At 36.7% G+C, this 18728-nt stretch overlaps 1 protein-coding gene across 1 annotated transcript; it reads left to right on the plus strand.

Moving 5' to 3' along the window:
* Nucleotides 1–11235: 11235 nt before the first annotated feature.
* GCK72_012685 (uncharacterized protein) lies at nt 11236–17895 on the plus strand (the record flags this gene model as incomplete). The annotated part of the gene is made up of 9 exons (XM_053729317.1): nt 11236–11292; nt 11593–11788; nt 12023–12180; nt 12761–13060; nt 13193–13304; nt 15170–15332; nt 15408–15726; nt 17287–17586; nt 17731–17895. The coding sequence occupies 9 exons, from the start codon at nt 11236–11238 to the stop codon at nt 17893–17895; spliced, it is 1770 nt and encodes a 589-aa protein (XP_053584089.1).
* Between the last annotated feature and the right edge of the window lie 833 nt (nt 17896–18728).

Raw genomic sequence — 18728 nt, forward strand, 5'->3', positions numbered from 1 at the left:
TTTGAAAACAAAAGTGATTTTTAAAACTGCATAATTTTTTTGCAAAAATTCGAGAGATGATACCTTTGGTTTGCAGAGTGTACAGATTTAGGATGCTTTTCGATTTCTACGTTGTGATTTTGTTGGCATTGACTTAAAAAGTTCCCTTGTTATGACTTCTCACTTAAATAAATCTTTGAAATTAAAAATATTATTCTTCAGTTTCAGAAAGGTCTCATAATAACTATCTACCTCACTTTACCCGTTCGTGAGCAGTTCTTGTTTCATGTTTCGAGAGATAGTCAAATTATTAACGTGACAACGGTGTCACGCTAATAACTGGTTATAAAGACAACAAGCGAACGAAACGAGAAAATCAATAAAAACAGTTTTCTAGATAATTACTATTTTATTGTAATAAAAATCAATCAATTATCTTATCGATAATTGATACAAAAAAGAGCGAGAAGTCAAGAACAAGTCTAAAACACCTAAGCTAAAAGACACACAAAAACTAATAAAACGATAGAAAATGGTGATGAAAACAGCCAAAAATGAATAAAGGGCGAGACTTGACAGCAGATTCCGGGCCGGATTTGAATTTTTGAACTTTTTTCACTACAATTTTTTGTCCAAAAATTTATTTTCTGAAAATTTTTCATATTTATCCTCAAGTTTATTTTTCAACAACCTTCCCGGCCCGGCCCGGCCCGTTGCAAGTCTGCTTGACAGAAAGGGGTGAAAACGACCTTACCCTAGGTCGCCCCAAGCTCAAGAATGGAGAAAATGCTCTTTTTCTCTTCACATTAGCGTGTTCGCGCCGCAGAAATGACACAGTGCGCTAGAGCGCATCTTGCATCGAGCGCGCGAGGTACGAAGGCAAGTCTAAATTTGAAATGACTTCATGGACTTTTAGAGATAAAATCAGTAGGAACCGGACAAGATGATACCTTTGGTTTGCAGAGTGAACAGATTTAGGATGCTTTTTCGATTTCTACGTTGTGATTTTGTTGGCATTGATTTAAAAAGCTCTCTTGTTAATTCTATGCCTTCGCACTTATTTATATCTTTGAAATTAAAAATTGTATTCTTCAGTTTCAGAAAGGACTCATGAAAACTCTCTACCTCGCTTTACCAGTTCGAATATCGAATTGCTGTTCTTCTAGTTTCAATGACCAGAATTAAGCTGATTATTTGTTATGATTCTCAAGATTGACAATCGGAAGAGAAAGTAAATGTTTTCTAGTTTTAAAACACGTTTCATTAATTTTATGAAACACAAATGTCTGTTTTGAGAAATAGTAAGACATGTGCAAACGGAACTACTGTTTCACATTTTTGAATTTTCTTTGACAGACAGTAGTCCCGAATCAATCAGAATTCATTTCAGCTTGAACCGCCGTGTCGACCAAATGCAAGAATCGGTGTTCAGTATCGTTGATCGCATCGAAAACGTGAATGTAACACTTCAAACCATCGAGAAACAAAAAATTCAACAGCAGGATGGAGGGAATTTGATGGATTTGAGTGTAAGATTTTCCCGTTTCAAACTCGTCTCATACACACAATGATGTGTGCATGGAAGTGATGCAAATGTGCAACGCTGATCCAAATCTCATGATAAGAAGGAGGAGTAGTCCTCTTTCGTGTTCTTAGTCAAGTTTTTATGGTCATTTTGACTAGAAAATGTGTTACATCTATCATTTTTCTGTTTTTCAAGTTCCTTTGACCTTAATAAAGCTGATTACTTGTTACTTTTTGGTAATGACTTTCAGAGTGAATGGAAAAGATTAAATTCCAATATTAATGCGCAGCCTCAAACAGGAAAAATAAATGTTGGAAAAAATAAAATAAATGTCTTGTTGGTTTTTTTCTATAACTTCAGAGCGGATACAAAAGATTTGGGGGTACTTGACTTTAGAAACCGGAAAAATAGAACTGTGACAAAATAAAACTATGAAGTATAGAACAGGCAAAAATAGAACTGTTACAAAGTGGAACAGTGAAAGTTAGAACTGTTACAAAATAGAACTCTACCACTGGTTTTGAAAATGCTTATTGGGCTTATCTGATATCATTTTATGTAGTTGTTTGTAGTCTATTAAATATACAGAGACTATATCTCCACGAAATAAGTGTTTAAGTTAATTTTTATCCTCGAGAATAGGTTCTAATTCTTCTAAAAAGTCTAGAAAGCTAACGCGCTCCAACCGAACTAGAGTTCTATTTTGTTGAGTTCTATTTTGTAGCAGTTCCATTTTTTCGTAGTTCCACTTTGTTCAGTTCTCTTTCAGTCAGTTCTTTTTTGTCACAGTTCTATTCTTCCGAGTTCTAAAGTCAAGTACCCCCAAAGATTAAATGCAAATATTAATGCGCAGCGTCAAACAGTGAAAAAATTGATGTACCGTCGGAAAACAGGAATCATTTTAATAAGTACTGGATTGTTTTTACAGTAAAACGGATAAAAATTCATCCACCAAACAGTTTTTTCCTGATATGTACATAATTTCTATCACCGTTGAAACAGAAATTATCTTTTTCATTTCCTAGAATACAAATAATTATTGTTTTCTACTAATTTCCGAAAATCAAGAAAACAGGAATAAGATAATTTTGAAATAGGGAATCGATATGAAATTCAATAAATATGTGTATCAAACTGTTTGGAAATTATCGAGAACTGGAAAATACACTTACATATTTAGTTATTGCTGTTCATTTCAGCTAATGCTGTTCACCGTATTTCAAAGTTATTAAGAACGTTTGATAGGTCAATTGCTCTATACCATAGTTGAAAAATTGTAACAAATAAACATGTAGCACCAAATGAAGTAAATTATTGATTAAGTAACCTGTGCACTCGGAAACTCAACAGAAATATGTTCAAGTAAACACGTTAACATTGCATAAAAACTGTAAAAGATCTCCAAGAAACACCAATAGAATTACATCAGATTCGAACATAAAAATCTAAGATTCGAAACAGAAAAATATGTTTTAACGTTTTAAACCGTTAAAGTTTCTCTAATCGTTGTTTAACTATCATTAATATTTATTAAAGGTTTCTCAAAGTTTATGTTAAAAATCATTAATTTAAAATATGCTTCCATATTTTAATAACTGTGAACAAACTGGCACACAGGCTATTATTGGTAAAGATAACCTGTTTGTCATTTTAGTCATTTTTATGATTTAAAATCCCAGCTTGACTTTCAAATGTTTGCTTCGGATTCAAACAGCCAAATGATTACATAAACTTCGGAGGTACTAGAGAAATGAAAGTTTCGAAACAGAAAACAGGAAGAAAAACTCCAACAAGAAATATGTTTCAAGTTAGTTATGAATAACCTGACAAAATATTCAATTGATAACTGGTCATCACAATTCAATAACGATTCAATGCAGTTTACGGTTTTTTTAAAGTTGATGTTGAAAAAAACCCGAGATGATCCAAACAAGCTGTAAAGATAACCTTTCATCTAACAAGAGTATGTGAAACAGTATCTGTAATCAGTGTGTGCCCTCGAAATTTTTTCTCGAGAAATCTCTTGAAAATCTTTCGAGAGATTCTCGAGAGATTATTCAAAGACTGCGCCAAAGAGAGCACAGTACGAATTTCGAATCTGGGACATCGCAACAGGAAATTTCAAAACCAGACATTTCGAAACCGGTGAAACATGAATAAATTTTATTTTTGAACAAAAGGTGTTATTATGGTTTTGAGGGTAAGGGGTTCGACACCGGGCCTATCACAACATTTTTACATTCTGTTTTTGCCTTTTTGTTCACCGTATTTCAAAGTTATTAAGAAGTTTGATAGGTCAATTGCTCTATACCATAGTTGAAAAATTGTAACAAATAAATATGTAGCACCAAATGAAGTAAATTATTAATTAATTGACCTGTGCACTTAGAAACTAAACCGAAATGTTTTAATAAACACATTAACATTGCATAAAAACTTTAACAGATTTGATAACATGATCAAACACCTAATAGAATTACAACAGATTCGGAGATGAAAATGTAAGTTTCGAAGCAAAAAAATCTTGTTAAAAAATGTTTCAAATCGTTTATGTGTCTCCAATCTTTGAGGAATGTTTAACTACCAATTGTATTCAGGAGTTCTCAATCAAGGTCAATAACCATTCACTGTTATTCACGGTTTCTTAAAGTTTATGTTAAAAGTCATTGATTTTGAAAATGCTCACATGAAGAGTGTCATACTTCAATTATTTCATTTATCTCTGAAGAAACTGGCACAGAGACTGGGGCAAAGATAATCTGTAATCCACAAAAATGACGGGTGACAGTAATTGTCATTATTTTTATGATTCAAAACCCCAGATTGAATATCAAATGTTTGTTTGAGTTTCAAAAATGTGAGTAAAGAAAACCAATCGGTTATATAATAATTTCTATCCATTACTATTTATAAATACTTTATGATAACTGATAATTTCAAAAACTTCACAAGAATCGAAACCCCAGCTTGAATTTCAAATGTTTGTTTGAATTTCAAGAAAGTGGGTAGTATGAACAAATTATTTTCCGTTTTTTCCCAAAAAATTCATTACCATTCAATAATACTGTATGATAATTGATAATTTCAAAAACTTCACAAGAATCGACGTCTCACTTCTTTTGGGTTTGACCACATCTTAAAATAATTATTTCCCAGTTACAGTAAGGTATCATTATAATTGCCTATCTCGCATCACCAGTGCGAGAGATACAGGTTTACTTTATTTTATTTTATTTTATTTATTTAAAATACGTACGTGAGAGTACGTGGCAAGGTCAATAGGGGGGGGGGGGGGGGGAACTTGAAATGAAATAGAGGGAGAATAGTGAACACGTGGAAGGTAAATGAATTGTTAATGTTATAGGATGGGCGATTACTTTTTCATGTCAGTTGTACCGCAATACTGGAGAAAGCTTATTGTGCTATAGAGCTGTAGGACTAACTGTTTTACTGAGGACGCGGTGAGTGAAAAAATGCTCACGAATTTTAGATCTCGGAGTTTTCCAATGGTAGAGGTGGCCTCGTCTGGTATTGTGAGATGAAAGTTGAAAATAATTGGTATAGTCAATATCTATTTTTCCTAATAATAATTTACCGAAGAAGAATTTATCAAATCCGGCTCGACGAGAAGATAAAGATTGAAGTTGAAAATTCACTAAACGTTGGTCTGCCTGGACGTACTTCGGGTATTTTATTATTAGTTACGACTGTGCCGTATTCCAGTATTGGACGCACAAATATTTTGAAAAGCAGGGTGAGAAGTCGGATATTGTTACTATGGAACGATTTTTTTTCTTATTGATGGTAAAAAGTCAACTTCTTCTTCAGGGAATCTCATTAGTTCACGCAGAATATGATAAAGTGATTGAACATAATATATTTTGGCAATTCAATTTTTTTTTGAAAGCTGTTATAACAAGTTCGTAAAATTGTTTGAAAACAAATGCGCGTTTTGAACTGCATAATTTTCAAAACACAATTCCGAGTCATGATACCAATAATCTGAGCAGTGAATGCAAAAGATTGAATGCAAATATTCATGAACAGAGTGAAACAGTAAAATATCAAAAGTACCGTTTGAAAAAACTAAGGACCAGTGTTCATCTGTCTACCCCAGGGCTCCCAGATTGAAGAGCAGGTAAAACTAGTGCCAATTTTTTGCTGATCTTTCACAAAATGATAACCAAGCAATCATCAAAAATCAAGTGCAACCAAATGTGAAAATTTTGAAACTGGATGTCGGTAGAATAAAATTCAATAGAAATATGTTCTAAACAATAGGTTAGAAAAGATTTAATCGGTCGGAAGTAGTCGATCGGTGTCATCATCAAATCGAGACGTTCGTCCTTGTCCAAATTTTTAAATAGAATTTTATATAGTTCACTGTTTCTTCAAGTTGATGAAGCACATTGAATAGTCTTCTGGTCAGTGATATCAGCTTAATTAATAATACGATTTTCTTTTAAATACCCTTGCTATTGCAAAAAAAAACACTTCTTATCTTTTCTATCTAATCCAAACATAGTGCGAAAACATAGTGCGATAAAGGTAAATGTGAACGTACGTAGATGTACAGGTTTCATTGAACACATAAATTCTTTATTAAATCTGCAGCAAACAAGTGGTGATTACATACAAATCGGAAGTACCAGAGAAATGAAAGTTTCGAAACAGAAAGCAGGAATAGCAACGTTCTTAACAAGACATGTAGATAACTTTTCATCTAACAAAAGTATGTGAAACAGTAATTATCATTATTTCTATGATACATATCGACAGCCTCAATATTGATATGTTTGTTTCAGAAATTTCTTTTCTGAAATTTCAGAAAGATAATTTTTGAGAGAAAAATATTGCAGTCGGGTTCAATATCATCAAAATCAAAACATAAGATCGAAAGATCATCCTCGAAAACTCGATAAATGATGAATTACATATATTTAGGACTTGCGAGGTAGATAGTTATTATGAGATCTTTCTGAAACTGAAGAATAATATGTAAATCCGCTTACGAGACATCTGACACTCTGAATGCTCAATTTAACTATTTTCTCGTTTTTATCGTTCTCTTCACGTTTTTTGGCTTAAAATCTGCAAGTTTTTGCCTATTGAAGTGGAAATTCAGTGGGTAAGATGTCTCGTGAGCAGATTTTGAGAAATGATTTTCAACGATGCTCTTTCGATTTCTTTTTTCGATTCTGATGTCAGTGACCCCGAGGGCCCCTTGTTAATGCTCTGACTCTAATTCATATCTTTGAAATTAAAACAAATTTTTCATTAGTTTCAGAAAGGTCTCATAATAACTATCTACCTCACTTTATCTGTTTCGAGCGAAATCGGAAGTGAATGCAAAAATGCAATTAGGTATTAGACTTTAATACGCTTTAGAGAATCCAAAAAAACAACGATGTCAGCTTCCCTTTTTTTTCAAAATTTCTCCCGTATCAATCATCAATAATCAAGTAAACCGGAATAAGAAAGTTTTGAAACAGGAAATAGAATTCAATAAAAATGTGATCCAAAATGGTTGGAAGTAATTGAGAATAGGATAATACATTTGTTAGATTGATTTTTGAAATGCCAATTGAGTATACCATAGTTTAAAAAAGTGTAACAAGTAAATATGTAGCAACAGAGGTAAACTATTGATTAATTGACCTGTGCACTCAGAAATTAAGCAGAAATATGTTCAAATAAACACATTAACATTGCATAAAAACTTTAACAGATTTGATAACAAAATGAAGCGCCTAATAGAATTACAACAGATTCGGAGATAAAAATGTAAGTTTCGAAACAGAAAAATCTTGTTGGTCAATAACGACTCATTGTTATTCACGGTTTCTCAAAGTTTATGTAAAAAGTTGAAGAACAAGTCAGGTTGCTTTTTGACACAAAAAAGCTGGAACGAAAGAGAAAAATCACAAACAAAAAATATCCCAAAAAATGCATTTCATTTTTCTTGCTGACGGAATGAGAACTGAGAAACAAGTTGTTAAGCTTTAAAATGGAAAAACAAATAGAAAATGGAGCAAAACAATCAATTTTGAGCACCTTGGTACCCGGGTAATACCCGGGTAAAGCCCGGATTACCCGAGTTCCAAAACTCGGGTTCGGTAGAATTACCCGGGCAGGCCCGGATCTCGGAGGTCCGGGGCCGCACTCTGGTTGGGACATCATGAAAATGAGGTGTCCGTACTTGTCCGAGTTGTTCCCATATAGTTTTGCTGTTCACTGTTTCTTACAGTTGGCGAAGCAAACTGAATAGTCTTCCGGTCATTGGTACCACAGAATTATAAATACGTTTTCGTTTTAAATACATTTGCTATTGCATCTCTTTTCTCTCTGATCTAAACATAGTACGATAAGGTAGATGTGAACGGACGTAGAGGAATGTACAAGTTTCATTGAACACATAAAGTCTTCATTAAATCTGCAACAAATGCGTCGTGATTTCATACAATTCGAAAGTACCAGAGAAATGAAAGCTTTGAAACAGAAAACAGGAAAAAAAAACCGCTCCAGGTACAATTTCAACAAGCCGTGAAGATAACCTATCATCTAACAAATGTATGTGAAACGGTAATTTTTATTATTTCTATGATAAATATCGACAGCCTCAATATTGATATGTTTGTTTCAGAAATTTCTTTACTGAAATTTCAGAAAGATAATTTTTGAGAGAAAAATATTGCAGGTGGTTTATTTACAAGGGATCCTTTTTAGTCGTAATCAATATCATCAAAATCGAAACATAAAGATTGAAAGATCATCCTCGAAAACTCGATAAATGATGGACACGTTTATATTTAGGACCTACTCACAAGGGAATTGACTTTCGGTATCCGTTCAGAATTTTCTATAAACTTGCACACTGATAGTTTCGAGTTTGCTCTAAACAATGATAATAGTCAAAAAGTGCAAAACTCGCGAAAAGTTGGATATTTATGCTCCGAAAGTTTGCTCATTTTTCATCATAGAAAACACGCGTGCCAATTTGGGAGGACTATCGGGTTCGTAAAGGCAACTAGCCATCGTCTCGGCCAGCGATCGGATGGCCACGTGGCAGTGAGGGGACTGGTAAGAGGAAGGTCTGGGGATCGACCCCTTCTCTCTTTTTCCATTTTTTGCTTTTTAAAAACCGGCAACATAATGTTATTTACAGCTTTTTCGACCTATTCTATTGAGTTTTCCTCCGTTTTGGATTATTTTCTACTTTATTTGAACATTTTGAAAGAAATTTTTTTTGAGAAATTTTTAGGTTCTCATGGCCTCTTTTTGAAAGCTTTTCAGACTAATTTTTTCATCTATTCTCGAATCAGACATTGCTTTAAAATGAAGAAGGCACTGTACTGTAAGGTAATCCGGGATATCCACAGAAAAAAACGAGATTAATTAATGAATTGTTAAGGAAAAGTGTCCATCATGAATGAGGCCATGAGAACCTAATAATTGTTGTAACTAGTAAAGAAAGTATAAGTTCCCTTACTAATTACAAATCAGGCAGGGCAGATTAACAGAGTGAGAGAGTATGAAAGACGAGAGGAATAGAGACGAGAGAAATACGAGGAGAGACCGAACGGAAGGAAAAAACTAGAAGGAGACGAGGAGGACATACCGAGGAGTCGACGAAGACAGAAAGGAGTTAATAATGTAGAATAAATGGGAATAAAGATGTATATTTTGAGGGCCTAAATAGTAAGTGAAGACCTGAAATAAACGGAAGGAATCTGAAATGAGAGAACAGAAGAAAACAAGAGATAGGGTGGATTAAATATTTATTGAAGGGTAATGAATGGAGACGACGAGTTTGTCGTCGAATTAGGGGTGAAAGTTGAGTAATTTTAGGGAAAGTAATTTGCCACTGTTTTTAGTGGACTTGTGAGATTCCTAATGAAACAGGGGGAAGGGAATTACAGAGAAAGGTGATGAAACGAGGTGATATTACATTAAAGTGAAAAAGGTGGAAAAATCATGTAAAAAGGGACTGGAAAACGAAGTCCGTGCAGCAACGCTATCATTTCGAAAGTCCCTCGCAAGCCAACGCCCCACATGGTGAGAGTGAGGAGAGGGCAGAGAAAACGAGCTCAACAGAGCGCGGATGCAGCGGACCAGCAGCAGGAGAAGAAACCAGGGAAAAGGACGACGGAGAATCTGAAAAAGGGGATTAGACGAATAGAGACTTTGCTCTTTTATTGATTCAGATAGATTACTGTTTTTGAGTGATATTAAATTAGATTCCGACTTGTGGAATCAATAGATTTCACAACAAAAATTTCACAAAAAAAATTTCTTCCGAAATCATTCTTATATATAAAACGCGTGTGGGCTCTGTTTGTGGATTTGTCTGTCTGTTTTTCAGGATGTCCGCAAGATTTTTGAGAAATAAAGGGGAGAGCGCGCCATGGGCAAAAGTCGAACCTTCGCCCTTTCAGCGACAGGCGTGAGCGTTAACCACTCGGCCACATGAACACTTCTGTGAGAGGGCGAACAGGAAAATAAGAAGAGGCCAGCCGGATGAAGCGCCGAAGGCGCGGCAGCCAGGCTGGTGTTAAAATAATGTAGAAAAAAATCCAAAACGGAGGAAAACTCAATAGAATAGGTCGAAAAAGCCGTAATTAACATTATATTGCCGGTTTTTAAAAAGCAAAAAATGGAAAAGAGAGAAGGGGTCGATCCCCAGACCTTCCTCTTACCAGTCCCCTCACTGCCACGTGGCCATCCGATCGCTGGCCGAGACGATGGCTAGTTGCCTTTACGAACCCGATAGTCCTCCCAAATTGGCACGCGTGTTTTCTATGATGAAAAATGAGCAAACTTTCGGAGCATAAATATCCAACTTTTCGCGAGTTTTGCACTTTTTGACTATTATCATTGTTTAGTGCAAACTCGAAACTATCAGTGTGCAAGTTTATAGAAAATTCTGAACGGATACCGAAAGTCAATTCCCTTGTCAGGACTTGCACGAACTGGTGAAGGGGGGTAGACAATTATTATGAGATCTTACTGAAACTGAAGAATAATATGTACATTTTCTTACGAGACATCTGACACTCTGAATGCTCAATTTTACTATTTTCTTGTTTTCATTTTTTCCTTCAGCGTCTTGGTTTGAAAATTTCTACAACTATTAAAGTGAAAATTCAGTGTGTCAGATAAGCAGAGTTTGAAAACGGGATTTATTGGTTTTCAAGGATGCTTTCGATCTCTACGTTTCGATTTTCATGGCATTGACCAGACTTGAAAGGTTTCCTTGTTAATCTTAAATTTATATACATAGTCACATTTTGATCGAATTTTAAATTGTTTGTAAAAAACTATACTATTTTCAAAAAATTTTTTTAAAATTTCAAAATTTCAAAATGGGCGGGCCGGAGAGGGAATAAGTTTGATTTTGGCCCGCCGCGGCACGGCCCGTGACAAATCTAATATTTATCCTATAAATCAAAACTTATTATTGTTCAGTTTCAGAAAGGTCTCATAATAACTGCCTATTTCGCTTTACCAGTTCTTTCGAGTCTTCAGTAAGTCCTATCAAGAAACGTGTCCATCACCTATCGAATTGTGTTCTTCTAGTCTCAATGACCTGAATTAAGCTGATTATTTATTAAGAGTCTCATTGTTATCAATGGAAATAAGTGGAAATAAGCCGATTGATACCAAGAAAAAACTAGCTGATAACAAATTTCGGAACGATTTAGCACATTTTTCTTTCATTTTCTCGCTGAAGAATGTTATGGAAATCATGTTTTTTGGTGGTTTTTCTGGTTGGGCTCGCAGTTTCGGAGGTGAGTGAACAGGATCTTCTAGGAGGTATGGAAAATTGCAGTTTCTGAATGTAGTTTTGAGGATCTTATTGAGTAATGTGAATAATGTATCGGTATTTTCAAGAAGAAGAAGTTTGATGTCACTTTTTTAAATTCATGGAAGCCAAACTGAGTCGTACAGAACTTTGTAAATTGTAAAGGGGTGCGCTATTATAAGTTTCGAAAACATTTTTGAAGAAAGGCGAATAAATCATTCCGGTTTCACAGTGTTGATTTCTTGATAACAGAATTGATCCTTCAATTAACACATGTTTTTTGTAGCCCATTCTCCCGTCCTTCCGAATCGCAGACCTTGACGTCATCCTTCAACGTCACCACATCCCAACTCCAGATGCCAAGTATACCAATGCATTCCAAGATTTCCTTGTAATGTACTTGAGAGAGTACAAGACAGAAGATGAAGTGGTGAAGAGATTCACTATTTTCTCAAGGAATATGGATTTAGTGGAGAGGCAAGGTTTACTGTTTCAAATAACTTAATTTTGGAAAAAAAGACAAACTATTTAATTCTGTCTTTGGTAATTTCCAGATACAACAAAGAAGACCTCGGGAAAGTGACCTATGAACTCAATGACTTCTCCGATTTGAGTGACGAAGAATGGAAGAAATTTTTGATGTCACCGAAACCAAAGAATCCATCAAAATCAGCAGCCAAGCCTTCCGCTCCAAAAGAAAAAACGTGTTATCCCAGAATCCGTTGACTGGAGAAATGTGAAAGGAAACAACCATGTGACCGGAATTAAGTATCAAGGATCATGTGGATCCTGTTGGGCGTTTGCTACAGCGGCGGCTATTGAATCCGCTGTGTCGATTAGTGGGGGTGGTCTGCAGAGTTTGTCTTCGCAACAGGTAATACTGCATGGACTGAACTTCCATTCGGCCCGTTCGGGATCGGTCCAACCGCCGCCGACAGGACCGACCGGCGACCGACCGGCGACCGTCCGAACCGACTGTCAATTTTCTGCCGATTTCAATTTTAAAAAGTGTCGTCCAATATGGTGCATGCAGGCAGGAAAAATTGCGTAGGACGGCGATCGGTCGGTCGGCACTCTGTTGGTCGATGATCGGTCAAGTAGCCGGTCAATCAGGTCGGCGGTCGGCTGTCGGCCAGGTAGGCGGTCGGTCAGGTCGGCGGTCGGTCAGGTCGGCGGTCGGTCGGTCGGCGATCTGTTGGTCGGCGGTCTCGGTCATGTCGGCGATCGGTCGGTCAGCAGTCTGTTGGTCGATGATCGGTCAAGTCGCCGGTCAATCAGGTCGGCGGTCGGTCGGGTCGGCGATCGGTCAGGTCAACGGAAAAACTGGACCGGATGGGACCTATTGCAAGGATTTTAACATTCCCCCAGAAAATTTCGAAAAAATATTGTTTCCCTGAAACAGTAAAAGTCTTGACAGAAAATCCCGGTAATAATTCCATGGTGTTTTCTATCAGCTCCTCGACTGCACCCCTGTCTCCGATAAATGTGGTGGTGGTGAGCCAGTGGAGGCTCTCTCCTATGCTCAATTCCATGGAGTCACCAGTGCTCGCAGCTATCCATACTACTTCTGGGCCACAACATGTCGGGAGAATGTTCCAACTGTTGCGAAGATTTCTACCTGGGCAGAGGCTGAAAGTGAAGAAGAATTGGCGGAAATGGTGGCACTCAAGGGGCCAGTGATTGTGTGCGCTAACTTTGCAACTAATAAGAACAGATTCTATCATAGTGGAATTGCAGAGGATCCGGATTGCGGCGTGAGTCAGAGAGTAGTCTATTTGAATTATTCAAAAGATCCCTAAAAATCATTTAAACAGAAAAGTTCGAAAAGTTCGAAGTTTCTGAATATCCTGAAACGTTAGAAAATATTTGTTAGTTTTGTATTTCAGACCGAACCAACTCATGCTCTAATCGTTATTGGATACGGTCCAGACTACTGGATTCTCAAGAACACTTACAGCAAAGTGTGGGGAGAGAAGGGATACATGAGAGTGAAGAGAGGTGTCAACTGGTGTGGAATCAACACGGAGAAACCACTTTTGCCTATTTTGTAAATGTTTTTAGTTTTTGAATAAAGGTATTGAACATGGAATAATCTGAGCAATCGTGAAACTAAATGTTTCAACAATAGAACATTGTTGTAACCGGTTTTTAAATCAAAGATTGGATAATCATAAAAACTTTTCCTCTAACCACTTGTGGAATTCTGCAATACTTGGGAAACGATTGAAGATTTTGACTACCATTGTTTCCTAGAGCCCGTTAGTATGATGAACTGAAATTGTAAATTCCTTGATGATTTGAGAAAAAAACATTCATGTTTCAATAAAGTTTCAATTTGTTCACGTTGATAGAAATTTATTAACCTTTCAATTTTTAAAACTATGTATTACTACATTTTCAGGGAAGTAGATTTCCCATTATCGACCAGGAGTTCTAACTAAGAAATTTTGTAAAATTCCATTTTTGCATTTTCGAACAAGCGGTTTTATCGTTCAAGTGGCAATATTCTGGGTTTCTTCACACTTTTATATGTACTTACGCGAACAGATAATATGAGACACATGAGGAATACGTTCTGCAAAATGACTATCATAACTAGCAAATCCAAAAAAGTATGATTGTTAAAAATTGATGGAATCTTTAGTGTTTCTGTCAGTTTAGATATTTAAACATGGTGTCTCATTTGTATTGAGTCGTTGCAGGTTGTTTTACCAAAGATGTTTTTGTATGAATCGTCAATTGATTTTTTAAACCTGGAAACGACTACATTGGATATACGTAACTAACTACCGTTGCAACCCGTAAAAGGATGGCCACGGTCTTAGATGCTAAAATAAAATTGTTGGAGTATTTCGGGTTCCTGTTACAGTCAGTCCATGTATTTAAAATTTGTTTTATTTTGGCAATGGGTATACCTCAATCTTTCAAAAAATCGTCTATTTGTTTTATTGGCCCTGGAAAGCACCCGATGAAACTATTATAAATTCACAACACTGCGCCGCATGGCTTTAAAGGCGCAGCTAATTTATCAGAAATTTCGCGGAATGGTCTCGTAGTTGAAATAGATCAAATACCGTATTTTCGAGCTTTGCTGGTCTAAAAATAAATGCAAATAATGTTTTTCGCTTCGAGACCATTTTGAACAAAGTAGCTGCGCCTTTAAAGCCATGCGGCGCAGTGTCGTGAATTTATAATACAGTGCATGGGAAAACAAAATCATTGAGCAATATAATGTTTAGGACAGATAGTGACAACAATCGAAGTGACAACAATGAAGAACGCAAGTACCTCTGGAAAAATATTAAGAATGGAACAGCTTTTTTGCATGTTTTTAAACCTGGAAGGTTTTTTTTACTGTTTGAGTTACTTCTGATATTGAAAACGAAGTACTATCAGTAGTATGTCCTCCATCCCTTGGAAAAATTTTACAGCATAAACCTCTACCAATTACTGTGATGGTTTCAATAACAATAAATTATCGATGAACACGTGTTTTTTGTTCGATTAAAAAATCTAAATTACTGGATGTATTTGAACGAGGAAACCAAGTACGTTTCTTGGAGATAGATATGGGTTTTTCCTGTTTTAAATCAAAGATATATTTAATATTCTTTTCGAAATACAATACATGTGTGGCAAAGTTTTGAAGAGTCATGAATTGATAGTCTGTTTCAGTTACCTGTGAATTAACCAGAATTAGATTTTTGTGGGATTGTTTTTTTTCATGATCCTTGAAATGAAAATTAATTATCTGTGAAAGTCTTCATCTAAATAATGAGTTTCAGTAAAGCGCAGTTGCAAGATCACTGATTAGTAACATAAATATTTTTTGTTGCCCATTCTCCCGTCCTTCCGAATCCCAGACCTTGACGTCATCCTTCAACGCCATCACATCCCAACTCCAGATGCCAAGTATACCAATGCATTCCAAAATTTCCTTGTTAAGTACTTGAGAGAGTACAAAACAGAAGATGAACTGGTGAAGAGATTCACTATTTTTTCAAGGAATATGGATTTGGTGGAGAGGTAAGGTTCACGGTTTCAAATAACTGAATTTTGGAAAAAAAACAAACTATTTAATTCTGTCATGATAATTTACAGATACAACAAAGAAGACTTCGGAAAAGTGACTTATGAACTCAATGACTTCTCCGACTTGAGTGACGAAGAATGGAAGAAATTTTTGATGTCACCGAAACCAAAGGGTCCATCAAAATCAGCAGCCAAGCCTTTCACTCCAAAAGAAAAACGAATTATCCCAGAATCCGTTGACTGGAGAAATGTGAAAGGAAACAACCATGTGACCGGAATTAAGTATCAAGGACCGTGTGGATCCTGTTGGGCGTTTGCTACAGCGGCGGCTATTGAATCCGCTGTGTCGATTAGTGGAGGTGGTCTGCAGAGCTTGTCTTCGCAACAGGTAATACTGCATGGACTGAAATTCCATTCGGCCCGGTCGGGATCGGTCCAACCGCTGACCGACCGCCGACAGGACCGACCGCCGACCGTATGAACCGACTGTCAATTTTCTGTCGATTTCAATTTAAACAATTGTCGTCCAATATAGCGCATGCAGGAAAGGAAAAATTGCGTAGGACGGCGATCGGCCAGTCGGCAATCTGCTGGTTGATGATCGGTCAAGTCGCCGGTCAATCAGGTCGGCGGTCGGTCAGGTCGGCGGTCGGTCGGTCGGCGATATGTTGGTCGGCGGTCGGTCAGGTCAGCGGTCAGGTCGGCGGTCGGTCAGGCCGGCGGTCGGTCATGTCGGCGATCGGTCGGTCGGCGATCTGTTGGTCGAAGATCGGTCGGGTCGAAGCCATTGCACACAGGTCGTTCGCAAACGATCCGTTACGGATGCTCTGGACGATCGCGCACGGTCCATATCGGTACCGAAAAAAATACTCGTTATGGATCCAAAACCGACCCGTTTGCGAACGTCGTATACGGGTCCGTGCGCGATCCGTTCATTTCTGGTTGCTCTCCTTGCCCTCCCCTTCCCATTTTTCTTGGTTTTCAAAGCAAAAAAGCTTTTTGTAATGACTTATTTATTTCAGAAAAAAATCATTTAAACAATTAAAAATTCAAGAACGAAAAATAGAAAAGTCAACAAAAAAATTAATATAAAATTTATTGAAGCATTCCTAATTTTTTGTCGATTTGTGTCGATTTTGTGTCAATATCCATAATTCTGTCCATTTTTGAAGCCAAAATCCTGTTGTAGTTGCCTCCGTCCGTTTCCGCCAAGGCAACAATTGATGCTCTGAAAATTTATTTTTCTCATTTTTATCTGGAAATAAATCGCTCACTCACCGAAAAACTGCTTGGAAGTAGATTGTTTCTGCATAATTTATCGAAAAATGTTGAACTTCCGGCTCCTTATTTCTTGATTTGAATATCCGACAAGATTCTGAAAAATAAAAGTCATACACTATTTATAGGTCGCCGATAGACAAACCTCAACAAAATTGTTGTCCATTTTGTTCGAATTGGTCTCCAATAATTTTATCACCCTGAAAAACCATGAAAACGTAAATAAATCAAAAAAAATTTGAGAAAAAATAGGAAAAAATATTCAAAATAAAAATAAAAATTGAGCTGGCCGCGAGAGAAAAAGTTAGTCCAATCATCCATATACGATCCGTCTGCGAAAGCAATCAGAGTCGCTCATTAGGACATCGTAAACCATTCTCATGCGATCTCGTATCCGAGCAATGCGCGCACAGTCGATAGAAAAGTTGGACATCCATAAACGGACCGTGTGCGAATGAGAAATACGCGTTGTGCGCGAACGACCTATCGCGAGAAGCCTCGTTACGGTAAAGACTACGCACAAGATTCGCATCCGTAACGCGTCTACTCGCGAAAAACCTGTGCAGGGACTTTAACATTCTCCTAGAAATTTTCGAAAAAATATTGTTTCACTGAGACAGTAAAAACCTTGAAAGAATGCCTCTGTAATAATCATGGTGTTTTCTTTCAGCTCCTCGACTGCACCCCTGTCTCCGATAAATGTGGTGGTGGTGAGCCAGTTGAGGCTCTCTCTTATGCTCAATTCCACGGAGTCACCAGTGCTCGCAGCTATCCATACTACTTCTGGTCCACAACATGTCGAGAGAATGTTCCAACTGTTGCGAAGATTTCTACCTGGGCAGAGGCTGAAAGTGAAGAGGAATTGGCGGAAATGGTGGCACTCAAGGGGCCAATGATTATCTGTGCTAACTTTGCAACTAATAAGAACAGATTCTATCATAGTGGAATTGCAGAGGATCCGGATTGCGGGGTGAGTCAGAGAGTAATTTTTCATGTCATTTATTTGAATTATATGTACATCAAGAAACACTTCACGTAACAAAGTTTGAAATTTCTGAATATCCTGAAACATTAGAAAATATTTTCTTAAGACTTAATCTGTTCTCTATTTTAGACCGAACCCACTCATGCTCTAATCGTTATCGGATACGGTCCAGACTACTGGATTCTCAAGAACACTTACAGCAAGGTGTGGGGAGAGAAGGGATACATGAGAGTGAAGAGAGGTGTCAACTGGTGTGGAATTAACACGGAGAAACCACTTTTGCCTATTTTGTAAATGTTTTTAGTTTTTGAATAAAGATATTGAACATTCCATATTCGTAGTAATCGGTAAACTAAATGTTTCAACAATAGAACATTGTTGTAACCGGTTTTTAAATCAAAGATTGGATAATCATAAAAACTTTTCCTCTAACCACTTGTGGAATTCTGAAATACTCGGGAAACGATTGAAGATTTTGACTACCATTGTTTCTTAGAGCCCGTTAGTGTGATGGAACTGAAATTGTAAATTCCTTGATGATTTGAGAAAAAAAACATTACATAATGTTTCAATAACGTTTTAATTTGTTCACATTCATAGAAATTTAATCAACCTTTCAATTTTTTTAAATTATTACTACATTTTCAGGGATGCAGGTTCTCAATTATCGATTTATTCTGTTGTGGATCTAAACAAGTTTGCCCTAAGACATTTTGAAAGTTTCTTTTGAGTATTTTCGCATTTTCCAATAAGCGATTTTATTGTTGTGGTGACATTTTTCTGGGTTTCTTCACACTTTTATATGTACTTACGCGAACAGATAATATGGGACACATCAAGAATACGTTCTGCAAAATGGCTACCATAACTTGCAAATCGAAACAAGTATGATTGTTAAAAATTGTTGGAATCTTTATTGTTTCAGTCAGTCCAGATATTTAAACATGGTGTCTCATTTTGATTGTGTCGTTTCAGGATGTTTCACCAAAGATTTTTTTGTATGAATCGTAAATTGATTATTTAAACCTGGAAACGACAACATTGGATATACGAAACTCCCGCAAAAAGGATGGCCACGGTCTTACAATTAGATGCTAAAATAAAATTGTTGGAGTATTTCGGGTTCC

Source organism: Caenorhabditis remanei, chromosome IV, assembly GCF_010183535.1.
Source record: "Caenorhabditis remanei strain PX506 chromosome IV, whole genome shotgun sequence".
In the NCBI taxonomy this organism is placed as follows: Eukaryota; Metazoa; Nematoda; class Chromadorea; order Rhabditida; family Rhabditidae; genus Caenorhabditis; species Caenorhabditis remanei.